Genomic DNA, 18,068 nt, shown 5'->3' on the forward strand with positions numbered 1-18,068 from the left:
CTGGATGAAACACAAGCTGGAATCAAGATTGCCGGGAGAAATATCACTGACCTCAGATATGCAGATGACACCACCCTTACGGCAGACAGTGAAGAAGAACTAAAGAGCCTCTTGATGAAAGTGAAAGATGAGAGTGAAAAGTTGGCTTAAAGCTCAACATTCAGAAAACTAAGATCATGGCATCTGGTCCCATCACTTCATGGCAAATAGATGGGGAAACAGTGGAAACAGGGGCAGACTTTATTTTCTGGGGCTCCAAAATCACTGCAGATGGTGACTGCAGCCATGAAATTAAAAGATGCTTACTCTTTGGAAGGAAAGTTATGACCAACCTAGATAGCATATTCAAAAGCAGAGACATTACTTTGTGGACAAAGGTCCATCTAGTCAAAGCTATGGTTTTTCCAGTAGTTGTGTGTGGATATGAGAGTTGGATTGTAAAGAAAGCTGAGTGCTGAAGAATTGATGATTTTGAACTGTGGTGTTGGACAAGACTCTTGAGAATCCCCTGGACAGCAAGGAGATCAAATAGGTCAGTCCTAAAGGAGATCACTCCTGAGTGTTCATTGGAAGGACTGATGTTGAAGCTGAAACTCCATTACTTTGGCCACCTGATTCGAAGTGCTGACTCATTTGAAAAGACCCTGATGCTGGGAAAGATTGAAGGTGGAGAAGGGGACGACAGAGGATGAGATGGTTGGATGGCATCACTGACTCAATGGACATGAGTTTGAGTAAACTCTGGGAGTTGGTGATGGACAGGAAGGCCTGGTGTTCTGGAGTCCATCTGGTCGCAAAGGGTCAGACACGACTGAGCAACTGAGCTGAACTGAACTGTCCCTGGTAGAGGCAGTCCAGCACTTCTGTGTCCTAAAGAATTACCTAGATATGAACTCTGCTGCTGCTGCTAAGTCACTTCAGTCGTGTCCGACTCTGTGCGACCCCATAGACCGCAGCCCACCAGGCTCCTCTCTCCCTGGGATTCTCCAGGCAAGAATACTGGAGTAGGTTGCCATTTCCTGCTCCAATGCATGCATGCATGCTAAGTCAGTTCAGTCGTGTCTGACTCTATGCGACCCCATGGACAACAGCCCACCAGGCTCCTCTGTCCACAGAATTCTCTAGGCAGAGTACTGGAGTGGGTTGCCATTTCCTTCTCCAGATAGGAACTCAGACACCAGCAAATATTTCTAGGAGATGAGATTGCAGACAAAGGAGAATGGATTTAGAAGTCAGGAAGCAAGATGCAGAGGAATACAAAGCCATTCTAAATTGCATTTTATACCTTTGTCAAGAGGTTTTCTCAAAAAAAAAAGTCTGTCCCTGAGGGTATTCCTTTCAGGATCTAGTGAATGTTTCTGTGCAACAGAAGATGGACCTGGAGAAAGCATTGATTCTTGAGCCCTGCATGACCTTGGCTGTGTAGTCTGGTTCTGGCTGCCTTCTTCTAGGATGCTGGGATCCCTGCCTTGTGTCCAAAGATGAGGAATGGAGGCTTCTCTTTAACTCCATCACAGTCTGCATCTTTAGAGCCGGGGTAAAGTAGCTTGGATAAAAGCCATTTAAAGACGCTGTGCTGTGCTCTGCTTAGTTGCTGAGTCATGTCCAGCTCTTTGCAACCCCATGGACTGTAGCCCACCAGGCTCCTCTGACCATGGGGATTCTCCAGGCAAGAATACTGGGAGATCCTCCTCCAGGGGGTCTTCCCAACCCGGGGATCAAACCGGGTTCTCCTGCATTGCAGGTGGATTCTTTACCAGCTGAGCTACCAGGGAAGCTCCCAACCAAAGATATCAAGTCCTAATCCCTAGAATTTGTAAATGTAACCTTATTTAGAAAAAGGGTCTTTGCAGATGTGGTTAGGTCAAGGATCTTATGATAGAGAGATTATCATGAATTATTGAGATGGAACCTAAATGTGGTCTCAAGAGTCTTTACAAGATAGAAGCAGAGGGAGATTTCACATAGCTCTCAGAGGAGACAGCGATATAAAGACAGAGGCAGAGACTGGTGTGATGTAACCGCAAGCCCAGGACTGCTGGGCTGCCACCAGGAGCCAGACGAGCCAAGGAAGGATTCTCTCTGAGGACCCTGGAGAGAGCTCAGTCATCCGAACTCCAAAAGTGTGAGAGGATAAATTTTATGTTTCAAGCCACCAAGTCTGCGGTAATTTTTTTTTTTTTTTTTACAGCAGCCTCAGTAAACTTGGATACATGGCAAGGGCAGACACAGGTCTACAGGGGCCCACACCAGCTCCCTGTGATGGCCCAGGGACTGCAGCAAGAGGCGGTCCTTTGGTCCAGGTTGTGTGGTCCTCTCCCCAGTGCTTCACCTGACTCCCTTATCTTCATAGTGCCTCGTCCACCATTCAGTTTATTGGAAAGCTTCAGTCCACCAGGTGGAAGGAACAGTAAATGGCAGGATTTCGAGGAGCTCACAGGAAGGACGCCTGGGAGTGTAAATCAGCTGCAGAAACACCTCTGCTGACTGGGCTTGCCTCTGCCCAAGTCAGGTGGCTCAGCCGAACTTGGCCTCGACCAAGTGGCCCGGCTTTGTGGAGTGGAGGAAACAGGCAGGATGGAGGCCAGCCCACCCCCCAACGTCCCTCGGCCCCAAGGATGTCTGCGCCAAGTCTTATGCCATCATTCTAGCCCTACCTGGAAGCTGGTCTTGGGGGGATTCCACCCAGTCCCTGAGGCCTGTGTGCCCGAGACGGGGAGCGGTCCACGGCCCCTTCCACAGCTTCAGGTAAAGCAGGTACCATGGTTTCCGCCCTCGTGAATGAGCAGTAAGTGTGAGCCCCCGAGTCTCCCTGTCTGTGAACCATTGATCTTTGCTTATCACTGACAAAACTCATGTAAAAGATCTGAGGTTTTCCCCAAACTACGTCAGCTTATGAATAATGTGAGCGAGGGGAATTACCTAGATTTGAACTCGGATACCATCAGTTACTTAGATGAAATTGCAGACAAAGGAGAATGGGCTTAGAGGTCAGGAAACGAGACATAGAGGAACACATAGCCCTTCTAAATGGCATCTAAAGAAAGAAGTTGGAAGTGTAACCGTGAAACCGATGTCATCTGTGTGGGGGAATTCTTAGCTTGCTCCCTGTTTCCATGAGGAACTTCCACATCCCTCCAGAAGGGGGAGCAGTGGTGGGAAAGACAGCTCTGGTTTCACCTCTCTTCCTCACCAGGGTGGGCGGGTGGGGGGGTGGGTGGTGGTGATGAGCTCCTGTGACTGGCAGGTGGGGAAATTTTGTCACTTGTATCCGTTGGACCACAAAAGCCAGAGGAATGGGCCCCTTTCTGTGTTACCTTTTCAGGACAGCCTGAACTCGATGCTGGGAAAGATTGAGGGCAGGAGGAGAAGGGGACGACAGAGGATGAGATGGTTGGATGGCATCATTGACTCGATGGACATAGGTTTGGGTGGACTCCGGGAGTTGGTGATGGACAGGGAGGCCTGGCGTGCTGTGGTTCATGGGGTCGCAAAGAGTCAGACACGACTGAGCGATTGAACTGAACTGAACTGAACTCCACAGTAAAGGTGCCCGTGGCTGTAGACCTTCGTGGTGAGGTGACCAAGTTGGTCTGGTTTTGTCAGGCCAGGTTATGTCCTTGCTTCTTGATCCTGAGGCAGGAGACTGTCCTCTATGCGGATGACTGAACTTATCCCACTGACCTGGTCTCACAAGCAGAAATAAACCATGAGTTCGTCACTTCACAATTCTGTTCCTGAAGCACCTGTTCTCGACACTGTAAGGAAGAATCTACCATATTTTTTCACACTAAAAATGAAATATCAGAAAAAGAAAGTTTAAAGAAAAATCCCACTTAAGATTGCATAGGGATTTCCCTTGTCATCCAGTGGTTAAGACTTCACGCTTCCACTCCTGGGGGTGCAGGTTTGATCCCTGGTTGGGGAACTAGGATCCCATATGCCAAGTGGCACAGCCAAAAAAATTAATAAATAAAATAAATTTTAAAAAAAAATCACAGTAAAGAAACCCCTAAGAATAAGCTTAACCAAGAAGGTGAAAGACGTGTACTCTGAAAACTATAAAATACTGATGAAGGAAATTAAAGATGATTCAGAGAAATGGAAAAATATCTCCTGCCCTTGGATTGGAAGAATCAGCCCCCCGTCCCACTGCACCCCAAGACAACCACTGATCATTTGCTGTCTGTGTCATTTTGCCTTTTCCAAAACGTTCTCCTGTAGTTGGAGTCATACAGCTTGTAGTCTTTTCAGACGGGCTCCTTTCAGCTAGCAGTACTCACTTTAAGGCTTCTGTTTGTGGCTTGATAGCTGGTTTTTTAAGATCACTGGAAAACAGGCCCTTGTGTACATTACCACAGTCCTGTTTATCCATTCATCTATCAAAGGACATCTTGGTGGATTCTCATTTTTGGCAATTATAAATAAAGTTGCTATATGTATTTGTGCTCAGATTTTTGTGTGGATATGTTTTCAACTCATCTGAGTAAAACTCAGGAGCATGATTACTGGATTATATGGTGAGCCTATTCTAGCTTTATAAGAAATTACCAAACTGTCTCCCATAGTGGTTGTACCAGTTGGCATTTCCACCAGCAATAAATGAGAACACCTCTTAATCTTTTTGTAAAAAATTAATTTATATGCTTTTCTCTTGTTAATCTTTTTTAATATTTGTTTTTATTTATTTATTTGGCTCCACCAGCTCTTAGTTGCAGCATGCAGGATCTTCAATCTTTGCTGTAGAGTGCAGGATCTTTGGTTGTGGTGTGCAAACTCTTAGTTGCCACATGTGGGATCTAGTTCCCTGAGCAGGGATTGAACCCAGGCCCTTGCACTGGGACCATGGAGTCTTAGGCACTGGACCACCAGGGAAGTCCCTTAATCTTCTTCCTCTCCAGTATTTGGTGTTTTGATTTTAGCCATTCTAACAAGTGTATTGTGATAATTCACTGTTGCTTTACTATACAGCTCCCTCATGCTTTTTCATATGCTAATCTTCCATCTGTATGTGTTCTTTGGTGAGATCTATTTTTGAAATTTTGGGGTTTTTTGGTTATAGTGTTTTGTTTTAGCATTGTTACTATATATAATTTTTAAGCATTTAAAAAAATTGAAATATAGTTGATGTACAATATTACATATGTACAGTATATACAGTATTACATATCATGAGTGTACACTTAAGTGATGCACAATTTTTAAAAGTTAGACTCCAGTTATAGTTATTATAAAATATTGTCCCTGTTCCCTTATTATTAATATATCCTTGTAGCTTATTTTATACCTAATAGTTCCTACCTCTTAATTCTCTACCTCTACATTGCCCCTCCCTCTCCCCACTGGTAACCACTAGTATGTTCTCTAAATGAGATCAATTTTTTTTTTAAACTTTAAAAATAATTGTAGGGAGTAGCAGTAGACCCACCCCTATTTTGCCACCGACCACAGACAGATGAGATACCCGCAGATGAGCTGTTTTCCACTCAGCTGCAGATGCCCAGCAGAGCAGACTCTGAGAAAAAGAAACTAGCAACACTGAAAACCTCCGAAGGAAGGCTCTAATTAAGGTAGGTACTAACAAACATCCTTGGGAAAGAAAGACATAAGAAGCAAGGATAGTGTTATGTCCTTGGGAGAGAGGCCAGGATTTCAGAAACCTGGCACAAGAGGTGACTCTTTTCTTTTCACATCCCCACTGTTTACAAACCCCACTTATGTCTCAGGGCCTGTCCATAGTGGTCTAGTGGAGAAAAGCAAGCCATGCCATTTTTCTATGCAGGATGCTAGGAGGGTGTCAAACCTCCTCCAAGAGTGGGAAGGTGGATAGCAGAAGATTCCACCTATCCCCAGGCATCTGGGGAGGAATCTGTCCTTACACTGTGTGCATTGCGTCTATGACGGGAAGGCATGTAGGTATTGTTCTCAAGGAACAAAGCTGGCAAGCAGATTTCATCCCTGACTAGATGCTAACTTAAATGACCACAGGCATATCCCACCAAACCCTGAAAAGCCTTTTTGGCCTCCTCACAAATGGAAAAGCCTCCTTTTCAGTTTGAAAAGCAAGTCCAAGTTTACTCTGCTACAAAGTAATCTAGAACTTGGAAGTCAGATGGTCTAGATTCTAAAATATTGTAGCTTTTTTACTTCTTCTTTTTTTTTTTAACCCACAATGAAGTACAGAAAAGAACAAGGATTTGGAGAAGACAGATGTGGTTTTGAGTCCTGGCTCTGTTGCCTCACCCTTTGTGTAACTTCAGGTGCTGGACAAAAGCTGAGATTCAGGTATGATTGTAACTCCAGAAAGAGAAAGGAGAGGTTAGTGCCTGCTTCTCAGGGATGCAAGAGGAGTAAATGAGGTGATGCATGTAAAATTCTTGGTGCACTGTGATAAATGGTAGGGCTCGATAATACTTTGCACAGATTTTAATGATGAAGGAACATGGTGGGGAGTGTGGAGTGGATAGGAAGGATCTAGGGAAGAAAATGAGGAAGACTTCCTCTTATCCCAGGATATTAGGAGAGCAGAACAGAAGGACCATGAATGGAAAAAAAATTTTTTTTAAGTAACTGTAAAAGACAAGTGGGGAGGAAGATGTAGGAGGAGAGACTCCTGTTTTGAAAGATGCTGGCCACATAAAAAAGAGACCCACCTCCATACTTCAGAAACTGTCTTAAAATCTATTTTGTGTAAATACTTAAGTGAAATTAATATCTTTAAAAATGGCTAACTTGCTTCGCATTTCAAATTGCGAATGTGGCATGGTGGAGAGGGATGTCTGAGTGTCCAATAATCAAATGCCTTGGAAAAATCGTAAGTCTAGATCAAAATTGCCTTGAATGTAAATATCAGTTTGAGGAGAAAGATCATGTTTTAAATGTTGAATCTTCCCTTCACTTTGTTTATCTCTGTTGCAGAAGGAAGGAAGGGGGGCAAAGGAAAAGAATCAAAAGCAAATATGGCAATATGCTGGCAGTTGCTAATTCTGAGAGGTAGAACTATAGGTATTTAAGTTTTCTTGGCAAATTTTGGCTTTTCTTATCCCACCGAATCCCTCTGTATTAGTTAGCCTGGGCAGTTTTCAACTTTTTAAAATGCAAATAGGCTTTACTTTCTAGAGAAGTTTTAAGTTTACAGAACATTTGCGTAGAAAAGGCAGAGAGGTCCCATGGTGGAGGCGGTGGTGGTGGTTTAGTCACTAAGTCTTGTCCGACTCTTTGCGACCCCATGGACTATATAGCCTTTCAGGCTCCTCTGTCCATGGGATTTTCCAGGCAAGAATACTGGAGTGAGTTGCCATTTCCTTCTCCAGGAATCTTCCTGACCCAGGGATTGAACCCAGGTCACCTGCATTGCAGGCAGATTCTTTACCAACTGAGCCACCAGGGAAGCCCCAGAGAGGTTCCATATAGCCCCTGCATTATTATTCTATTTAAGCTGCCATCACAAAATGCCAGGTGGCTTAAATGACAGGAACTTATTTTCTCACAGTTCTGGGGCTAGAAGTCCAAGAGCAAGATGCTGACAAATTGGATTTCTACTGAGAGCCTCTAGGGTTGCCTTCACACTTGATTGTTGTCTAACAAGGACACCAGTCCAGTTGGACTTAGGGCCCCATCTGATGATCTCCTTTAACCTAAGTTACCTCCTTAATGGCCTGTCTCTAAATTTAGTGACACTGGGGGTGTCTTGAACAGTTTGGGCTCCAATAAACAGAATGCCATAGACTGGGTGGCTGACAAACAACAAAATTGATTTATCACACTTCTAGAGTCTGGGAAGTGCAAGATCAAGGTACCCAAGCAGTCAGGTTCTGGTGAGAACCCTCTTCCAGGTTGCAAACTGCCAAATTCTCACTGTATCCTCACAGACTCTAGAGTAGAGAGGAAGCAAGCTCTCCTGTGCTTCTCATGAGGGCATTCATCCCATTCATGAGGGTTCGTTCCACCCTCATGTGGGTGTGTGTGCTAAGTCGCTTCAGTCGTGTCTGACTCTTTGCGACCTTATGGGCTGTAGCTCACCAGGCTCCTCTGTCCAAGCGAGAATACTGGAGTAGGTTGCATGCCCTCCTCCAGGGGATCTTCCTGAGGAAGAGACACAGGGATAGAACCTGTGTCTCTTACGTCTACCTGTATTAGCCAGCAGGTCCTTTACACTGGCACCACCTGGGAAGCCCTCCACCCTCCTGACCTCACCTAATTCGATCACTTTCCAAAGGCTCCACCTCCTGATACCATCACAATAGGGGTAAGGTTTCAACACACAAATTTTGGAAGGACACATTTAGTGCATAACAGGCCTTTAGGGCTTCAACATATGAACTTGGTGGGGAGGGGTGGGGCACAATTCAGTCCGTGTTTTTAAATACAAAATATCGCTAAGAAAGGAATGTCTCTTAGGTGCCTCTGTGGCTGGCCTCCTCCTGCCTTGATGGATTACACACCTGAGCCCAATTTGACAACAGTAACTGACTTCTACTATCCTGACATCTACTCGAGCCCCTGCGATGGGGAGGGAAGAGACAGCAAGCTGCTTCTTGCCGTCTTCTACTGCATCCTGTTTGTATTTGGTCTTCTGGGCAACAGCCTGGTCATCCTAGTCCTTGTCGCCTGCAAGAAACTGAGGAGCATCACGGACGTATACCTCTTGAACCTGGCCCTGTCTGACCTGCTTTTTGTCTTCTGCTTCCCCTTTCAGACCCACTATCAGCTGGACCAGTGGGTATTTGGGACCATCATGTGCAAGGTGGTCTCTGGCTTTTATTACATCAGCTTCTTCAGCAGCATGTTCTTTATAACCCTCATGAGTGTGGACAGGTACCTGGCAGTTGTCCATGCTGTGTATGCCTTGAAAGTGAGGACGGTCCGCATGGGCACAGCCCTGAGTCTGGTGGTGTGGCTGACTGCCCTCGTGGCCACCAGCCCGTTACTAGTATTTTACCAAGTGGCCTCCGAAAATGGCGTCCTACAGTGTTACTCATATTACAACCAGCAGACGCTGAAGTGGAAGATCTTCATCCACTTTGAAATGAATATCTTAGGCCTGCTGATCCCGTTCAGCATCCTGATGTTCTGCTATATCAACATCCTGCACCAGCTGAAGAGCTGCCAGAACCACAACAAGACCAAGGCCATCAAGCTAGTGCTCATCGTGGTGGTTGCCTCCCTGCTCTTCTGGGTCCCTTTCAACATGGTCCTCTTCCTCACTTCCCTGCATGACATGCACATCTTGGATGGATGTGTCACGAACCAGCGGCTGGTCTACGCCACGCATGTCACAGAAACCATTTCCTTCACCCACTGCTGTGTGAACCCTATTATCTATGCGTTCATGGGTGAGAAGTTCAAGAAACACTTATCAGAACTATTTCGGAAAAGTCGCAGCCACATCTTCGTCTACGTAGGGAGACAGGTCTCTAGGGAGGCCTTGGAAAAATCATCCTCGAATCAGCACTCCACTCGCTCCTCCACCATAGACTACATTCTGTGAGTCTGTGCAGGGCAGAGCATCCCTCTGCCTCCATCACCCACCTTCTTGAAACAGAAACGATTCACGCTGGAGTTGGAGGCTACATTGAAGGGAGACTCCTGGAGAGCTAGCTACAGGCACAAGACTTCTTTCATGGTATTCAGTGAATTACTACTATTGCAAGTCAACCCTGTCAACTTTCAAAGACTTTGTCACTATTTTCTGAAAATAGTCTATATGTTTCACTGTGTTAGCTATAGGGATTTTTCCCTCCTAGGTTTTGGAGTATCTTTATCAAACACCAGCTTAAATGTTGTCAAATGCTTTCTCCTTATCTATTGAGGTGATCATGTAGCTTTCCTCCTTTATTCTGTTAATTTCATGAACTATATTGATAGATTTTCTTATTTTAAATCAACCCATGTTTTCCCTGGAAAAAATGACCTCATGTTTATGATCATTTTAACAATAAAGCACTGGATTTTCTTGGGATTTTTGTATCTGTGTTCATGAGAGATACTGACCTGCAACACTTGTGAAGTGGGAAGTGCCTCGGATCTTGAACCATGCTGGCCTTGCTCAGGACATTGCAAGGGTCACCTTGGATTTCCTGTCCTAGACCCCGCTCCCCACTTACAAGCTGGCCTGAGGTAGCATCTCTGCATGTCAAGGCAGACACGTGTAAGACAAAGTTGAAGATGGTGATGATGCTGCTTTCTGCCTTGCCTGCTCCATAGACCTACCCGATGTCCCACCTATAGCCTATAAACATCTTTGTACACATAAAAGTTTAATTATTATTACTATAATAAAAATGCACAGCATATAACATTTTACTAGCTGTGCAGTTTTGGGCGGTGTACTTTAATTGTTCTGTGCTTCAGTGTCTTTATATGTAAATGCGGATATTAATAGCAATAATGCATACCTCTGATATCTGGGGGTTGGTTATGCAAGGTTATGAAGCTGTGTTCTAACGCCACCTACCGTTCACTCACTGGGAGTAACAAGAGTCCCATAAAGCAGGGTGGAAAGAATGGGAGCTCATTCCTGCGTGTATCTGGTGTATGTGTGTGTGTGGTATGTTAAGAATGTGTCAAGGAAAAGCTGAAAAACGGTTCCAGATTAAAGGAAGCTAAAGGCATAACAATTAACTGAAATAAATGATCTTAAATTGGATTCTGGGTTGGTGGAGGGGGAATGCTCTGAAAGACAGTTTGGGGATGATTGGTGAACTTTTAATTTGGGCTGTTTATGAGATAACATTAAGTATTAAAATTGATAAAACAGAGAAACAGGTAGGACAGCAGCTGGGGGTAGAAAGTGCAACAATTAACGTTACTTGTTAACTACCTACTTAGGACATAAACCCCATGAGGTCATCGACTTCATCTGTTTTATTCACTCCTGTGCTCCCAGAGTCTGGAACAGTTCCTGGCACATAGTATGTGCCTAATTAACATTTGTCGGATGAATAAATGAACTGGCCTCTGAAATAAGACACGGTTAAGAACCAGGGTGAGGTATCAAAGCCATCTGCCCTTACATGCAGAGACGGAGGTTATCCACTCTGGCTCCTGGTTATCGTTTTTCCATCCCGGTGAACCTGGCCTGTAAAACATTCTGATTGACTCAGTTGTTCCAGGCACACAGCCAAAAATACATCTGGCAACTCTCCAGATCAAATGCATGTGTAACTTTCTAACCCACAATTGCCTGACGTCCTTTCTAGTTCCGCTCCGCACTGCTTGACCTGATGCAGGAGAGGGACGTGGGACGGCCTGGCCCTCAGAGGACCCACACACGCTCTGATTGGCTGAGTCCGAGCCTCAGGTCTGTGCTCAACTACCAGGAGGAAGGCTTGCCTTTGGAAGAAGGTTCAGTTGGCCCGTCTCGGTTGGACGTCATGCTGCAGAGAGGTCTCAGGTGGCTGGCAAGGCACCGACAGGCAGCACACCTTCTCCCAGCCCTGGCTGGCCAGCCCCGGATGCTCTGGTCAGCCTGGATGCCAGCCCCACTCATCACCGTGAGTACCCACGTTGCATCCAGATGCGGGCTGCTGTGAGTGTGGTCAGAGTCTCAGAGGGAGGGAGCTACCAGGGACCTTAGACTCCTGTGACAGATGAGAACTCGGAGCCAGGACTCCTGATGTCTAGAAGATGCTCATGCCACTTGGCCGTTTCATCCTGTATGGAGGGGTGGACCCTCAGCCTGGGAACTTAGTGACAATATCTGGAGGCCCCTCCAGTCTTCCTGACCCTGCTGAACCTTTCCCAGACGGTTAAGTGGGGTTGCCGAGCCCCAGAGTGAGCAAGCGAGCAGAATCAGGGAAAGAGAATCTGATTAGTGGCGACTCAAGGGAAAGCAGTGATTGCTGTTTCACATAACATTTTCTGGACAAAAAAAGAGGTGTAACTAAAAGAAAACTGTGGGTAACAGTCAAGAAGATGGGGTGGGAGGACGAGGAGTTCGTGTCTGCTCATAAGTAGGAGCACCTACTAGGCGCTGGTGGGGGTCCCTGGACACCTAAGCAGATGAGCGGAATCCCCACATGACGAGGTAGGATGCGGAAGGACAGGAGGAAAGGAAGAAAAGTGGAGGTGGGATGGCCCTCATGGGGGCTGGGGTAGGGAAGATGTTCCCATGCTTGGATGGGGCCTACTTATAGCGAGGGGATCAGCAGAACAGAATGGGACCTTCGGGGCACTGGAGGATCATCAGAAAATGTGACCAGCATCTTCCCTGCCCACTTGGGCCCCAGCAAGTCTGCTGTGGTCACAGGTCTGAACCCCCACCCCTCAGGGTCCCCTCTGGCCTCCTGGGTCTTGGGTTTGATTCCCCCCTGCCCCGACTCCCCAAGGTCACTTCTGGCTGCGTGGGTCCAGGGCCTGAATCCTCCCCCACCCCAAGTTTTCTTTCAGCTGTGCCGGCCCTGTAGGAATGGACACAGTCAGCTACCTTTTGAACTTTCCAGGTCTCAAGAAGTCACGACCTCCATTCTGATTCAAAGGATTATTCCCTCCCGAACTCCGGCTGGAGCCCCATCATGGTGAGGCTGTACGATGAACTCATGGAGAAGACTGTGGATGGGACGTGGACGCGACTTCCCGGTTACCGTCACTCTTGGCAGTTCCTTAAAGAGGGAGACCTAGCTAGGATCGCTAAAGTTGTCCCTGGTACGTTCACACCCCTGTATTAGGAGCGCTTCACCTGGGCTGGAGGGGGCCTCTGGAGAGTGCAGGACTGTGGGCAAAACTTTGCTTCTGTGTGTGCATTTTCCTTGGGGAGCTCCATGTTCCAGCCCAGTTCCCACACCTCCTGTGTGGCCGGCATTAGCCTGAGAGTCAGGTATGAGGCAGTCTGGACATGGTGATCCTAGATTCATACACTGTCAGGCTAGAAAAGGGACGTGGAGGCCATCTAGTTCAACCTGCTCATTTTACAAGTGAGAAAACTGAGGTCTAGAGAGGCAACAAGGCGAGTTTTTGGCAGAGACTGGACTGGAGTCAGGGATTCCGGGCTCCCGGGTCAGTGCCCGCTCCACCCCTGTCTGCGGTCACCCCTGGCGTCTCCTTCCACCTGCCAGCCCCACCATCTCACTGCAGTGTCAGTGAAGAATTGGGAAGAGGCAGTGCTTGGGATTAAGGGCCAGGGCCTTCACCCTGGTACACCCAGTTTTGGCAGCTCAGTGATGCTACAGATGGCAGGATCTTACTGACATCCAGGGCCAGGAGCCAGAATCTGCTGGGGAAAGAACTCGCGCTCCCTCTAGTGGTCAGCTGGGCTGAGCTCTTGAACCAGTCAGTGAAGGACATCGGATGGAAAACAGAAGATGAAGAGATGCGTTCGAAAGACAGGAGGAGCCAGCCGGAAGACTTTTATTTATAGTTTATAATTGTATGCTATGTTTATAGTATATAATTTTGTATACCTAAGCTGTCATTCAGAATTCTGCTTTGAGGGGAATTCCCTAGTGGCCCAGTGACTGGGACTCTGCCTTTTCACTGCCGAAGGCATGGGTTCAATCCCTGGTCGGGGAACTAAGAGTTCATAAGCCATGCTGCCAAAAAAAAAAAAAAAAGAGAAAGAAAAGAAATTCTGGTTTGAGATTCTTGGCAAAATGAAGGTGTTTGACAAAGTATTGGATGTGCTGTGTTGGTCGCTCAGTCGTGTCCGACTCTTTGCAACCCCATGATCTGTATAGCCTGCCAGGCTTCTCTGTCCAAGGAATTCTCCAGGCAAGAATACTGGAGCGGATTGCCATTCCCTTCTCCAGAGGATCTTCCTGACCCATGGATCGAACCCTGGTCTCCTGCATCGCAGGCAGATTCTTTACCCTTTGAGCTTCAGGGAAGTCATTAAGTTTTGGATATTGGAGGCTTAACCTCTAATTAGGGCCTCTAAATTATCCCCATTTCCCTCAGAAGTCATACAGTATAAACAAATCTCACTGAAAGTTCAGGCCTGTGGCAGTGAGAGGAGACACATACACGTGTTCTACAAAAAGGACTGTGGTCTGCTTACTCCTAGATCTGCCACAATCGATGCATTTGGATTAGCGCTTGTTATTCAGCTGATGGGAACAGTGGTGTCCTGAATTCACAGGCAGTTGGCTCCTCACTGCCCCTCACACTGCTGACCTCATCCTCCCCTTGGAAGCTGCTCTTCTCCGTCAGAAGTTTATGGGACCATGCCCGGGGTGGCGTGCCCATGGGAAGCTGAGGGCGGTGGCTTTCCCGAGACATCCTCTGGTTGGGTGCTTTCAGCCCTGGAGACCACACCACCCTGAGGATCAGACTCCTGCCTGAGGCCTTTCTTATTGAATCCACTCTTCTCTCCAGTTCAAAAGGTAGAAGACGCCCGCCTCTTTCTCCGGATCACAGAGATGGAGAGACTTGGCTTTGAGTATGTCGTCTTCCACAATGACTCCGAGAAGAAGTGCGTCTGCTTGTTCCAGCCTGGGCCCCTCCTGGAGGGGCTGCCTGGGTGAGGCATGCAGGCTTGTCCCAGCCAGCAGCTCAAATGGCCTTTATCTTGATCCAAGAGCAGGTGGTGGGTGAGAACCCAGTTGTGGGTCCCTGGTTGCCTTCAGCAGGTTCTTGGTTGGTGGGTGGTAGCTTAGTCACTAAGTCGTGTCCGACTCTTGCAACCCCATAGACAGTAGTCTGCCAGGCTCCTCTGTCCATGGGGTTTTCCAGGCAAGAATACTGGAGTGGATTGCGATTTCCTTCTCCAGGGGATCTTCCTGACCCAGGGATCGAACCTGGGTCTCCTGCATTGGCAGGTGGATTCTTTACCAAGAGAGCCACCAGGAAAGTCCCAGGTTCTTGGTTACCGCCGCCTTATTCTACTGGCTCCCTGGGCAGCGAGGCTCTGCCAGTCCCTCAATGATCCACTCAAGGTGTGGCCTCTCCCTGTTAAGAACCTCCTTAACCTCCTAAATGGCAGTGCAGTAAGCAGTGGAAGTTAGAAATGAGAAGCGGGGGGACTACTCTTGTTTAGCGCTAGTATATGTCAGACCCTTTAGATGAAGCTTTGGCTGTATTAATGTAACACTCACAAAAATTCCTAGGAGCTATTCCTCTCCTACAAATGAAAGACGCAGATGGCCCCAGTGGTTCTGTGACTGAGGTCACATGGCTAGAAATGTGAGATTTAGAGTTAGGGCTCTCTGCCTGTAAAGCCCATGCTGTTTTCACTGTACCACTCTAGTTCCCCTGACACCAGCCCAGAAGGGAATACAAGCTTCATCCGAATTTGTGGTTGGGGCTGGTGGTGGGGTGGGGGCTTCTCCTGCTTTTAGTTTGTTCTCTTCTAAGCTGGTGTGACTCACTTCAGACAATAGCGTTTGCTTCCCCGGCACTGGCTCTGCGCTCACATCTCTGCTCTAAACGGATTGATAGAAGGATCTGGTCCTGGATTGCAGGGAACCCTTCAGCACGTCGCCTCACGGAAATTGGCCATGCGGAGTGGAATCCTGGGTGACTCTTTCCTCCCCTTTCTCCCCTTGTCTGGCCCTGCAGGATTATCCATGGTGGCGCGCTGGGGACCATGATAGACACCACACTGTTCATGACGGCGTACTGCAGTGCCAATGCAGTTTTCACTGGGACCATGACAATCACCTTCAAGAGGTCTGTCTCCTTCCCTGGGTTCCAGTTAGGAGTAAGCTGACATGAGCTTATTCCAGGTGTTATGATGGAAGATAAGAGCTCATGTAGTAATCCAGCGTACAAAGAGGAGCTTCTACTTTTGTTTTTCTCATGGACCAACCTAAACTTGTTAGATGTTCCCTTTTCATCCAAGTTCAAGGTGATCAGCTTGAACATGGGTTTTGTGTTCCAACATAAAAACACACTCCAGTGCTCGCTTCGGCAGCACATATACTAAAATTGGAACGATACAGAGAAGATTAGCATGGCCCCTGCGCAAGGATGACACGCAGATTCGTGAAGCGTTCCATATTTTCAAAAGAAAAAAAAAAACAAAACACACTCCACAGGACAATGGTGAACTACTTTTGGCCACCTCTGATTTAAAGAAAGCCAACCCATGTGCCTGTATATATTTAACTCAGTCCACAAATAATTATTGGGCTGCTACTGAAATGAGAATTCCTGATGCGTGATTAATTTGTTGTTAAACTCGCACACATTGTTTTGTCCGATCTTTACTATAATCCTGGGAGGTTGGTACCATTATCTCCAACTTGACAAATGAGGAACCTGAAACAAAGACACAGCTAGCAGGTGACAAACACAAAGGCCCTGACATCTTGGCCCTTGGAGTAGAAGCCCAGGACCCCGACTCTGGTAGCCTCCAACCCCTGCAGGGTCATCCCCCACCTTTCTCAGAGACCAGGCTACCAGCCACTCGCCCCCACTGCCCCTCTCCTAGCCCGATCACCCTCGGCTCAGTGGTGAGGCTGGAGGCAAACATCACTGGCATGGAAGGAAGAAAGGTGTTTCTCTCTTGCGAAGCCCAAAGCAGCGACAGGACCGTCCTCTTTGCCGAAGCTTCTGGTAAGGCCATGAGAATTCTTTTTTCCTGCTGTTGGTGCCCACCCACGTGACCAGGCACAGAAGGTGGCTTTCCCCACTGCTGGGGGTAGCAGCTGCCCTGGGTGTGTTTGGGGTTGGACGGGATGCTCACATGGAGAGGAGCCTCTATAAGTTATAGGATAGAGGCCATCATAACACGCCCACTCACCTCCCTGGGAGACTACCGATCAGAAAGGGGCTCATGAGGATGGAGGGGAGGGGCTGTGGCCGCAGAATGTGCATGGTATCTCCCCTCCTGGCCCCCTTCTGGCCTCCAAAAGGCAAAAGCAGGCTCATTGCTTTGGCAACAATAGAGGGAATTTAGATATTTCCAGAAGCAGCTCTGGCTCCAGGCAGACAGGAAAGGTCTCCTTGAACTGGTTTTTCCTGAAAGCAAAACCTGACAGCCACTTACCTCTGTGTTTTTCACCATTCCAGCTATCTTCTTCCAAATGAAGTGACACAGGTGCAAGGCACCATAAGGCTCATCTCCTGGCCTGGAGGGCAGGAAACCAGAACTTCCTTTGGAGCAGTCTGTCTGTCCCACCCATTTCCAGCTGCCAGTGTTTACTCCAGCCCTTCCTCTTTGGTTGGTGGAAACTCCTCCGGCTGTCAGAGCTTGTTATGAATAAACTTTGTAAAGGGAGATCATGTATCCAAATGGACATATGTATATTTCTTTCTGCATAGAGATGTCTATGGTCAGTGGGATGGGAAAGCAAAGCATCGTGTGACATTAACACCCAACTCAGAAAACAGAAAAAGGGCCAGATTGGGTTTGAGCGACCCAACGTGTAACTGCAGAAGGGAGTAAGGTCACAGAAGCAAAATCATGTTCCACCAGCTACAGCCAAGTCAAGGGAGCCTTGCCCGATGTTAATTAATGATCTTGTTTTGAACTGAAGTCACACACAATGTTTTCACCAGGTATGTTTCCTTTTCTTTTTTTCTGCTTGCTTTTTCCTTTCATTTTTTAATTCACTCCTCTAAATTCTACCATGAAGTACTGCCCTAAAACCTTCACTCATCTGCTGATGGGTAATACTCCTTTTACATGATCTTATATATCTCTGCACCCTCTCAGACGTGGTGGGGGGGGGAGGATTGAGGAGGTGGGGGGACTTTGGGCTCCAGAGTTGTGAGTGTAGCAGGAACAGATACACAAGAGGAAAACCCAGGCAGGCACCAACCACCCTTAAAAACCAGTCCATTTTATCTGAGCCCAGAGCCAAGCCAATACCTGCTGAGGGTGGGGCAGTGGGCAGCAGGCCTTCATTCTGGGTCCCACCTCTATCCCCTTCTCAGAGTGGCCAAGAATAGCCTCTAAAACACACCAACAGATTATTTCTCATGAGTAGGAATTCTTGCCCCATGAGGACAGAAAAGTAGGTCTTCCTTTAAAGACAAGTTTCAGCCTAGTTCAGCATTGCTCAAGGAAAACGAGCCTTGCAGCTTAGAACAAGAGATGGCAGAGTATACAGCAGTCACCCGGCAGGCTTGCCTGTGTATTTTTTATATTTGCTCTTTGCTTAATCCCCTCTGATGATAAAAAGCCCACA

General features: G+C 47.3%; 1 protein-coding gene and 1 non-coding gene across 6 annotated transcripts; both read left to right on the top strand.

Annotated features, from left to right (window-relative positions):
* Positions 1-2,334: 2,334 nt before the first annotated feature.
* On the top strand, positions 2,335-10,296 carry CCR8 (C-C motif chemokine receptor 8). 5 transcript variants are annotated; one of them, XM_043885613.1, is made up of 5 exons: positions 2,335-2,748; positions 5,410-5,570; positions 6,179-6,285; positions 8,144-8,248; positions 8,401-10,296. In XM_043885613.1, exon 5 carries the CDS (start codon positions 8,432-8,434, stop codon positions 9,488-9,490), a length of 1,059 nt encoding a protein of 352 aa, XP_043741548.1. In that variant the 5' UTR covers positions 2,335-2,748; positions 5,410-5,570; positions 6,179-6,285; positions 8,144-8,248; positions 8,401-8,431; the 3' UTR covers positions 9,491-10,296. The 5 variants fall into 5 exon arrangements, with proteins under 5 accessions (XP_043741548.1, XP_043741547.1, XP_043741545.1 ...); XM_043885609.1 differs by lacking the exons at positions 2,335-2,748; positions 8,144-8,248 and adding exons at positions 3,708-3,760; positions 6,919-6,993; XM_043885610.1 differs by lacking the exon at positions 8,144-8,248 and having other exon boundaries at positions 2,336-2,748.
* Positions 10,297-15,831: 5,535 nt separating this feature from the next.
* Positions 15,832-15,938, top strand: LOC122683414. Its single transcript, XR_006337750.1, has one exon. It is a non-coding gene; the product is annotated as a U6 spliceosomal RNA (small nuclear RNA).
* The last annotated feature ends 2,130 nt before the right edge of the window (positions 15,939-18,068 follow it).

Source organism: Cervus elaphus, chromosome 24 (assembly GCF_910594005.1).
Source record: "Cervus elaphus chromosome 24, mCerEla1.1, whole genome shotgun sequence".
Taxonomy (NCBI): Eukaryota; Metazoa; Chordata; class Mammalia; order Artiodactyla; family Cervidae; genus Cervus; species Cervus elaphus.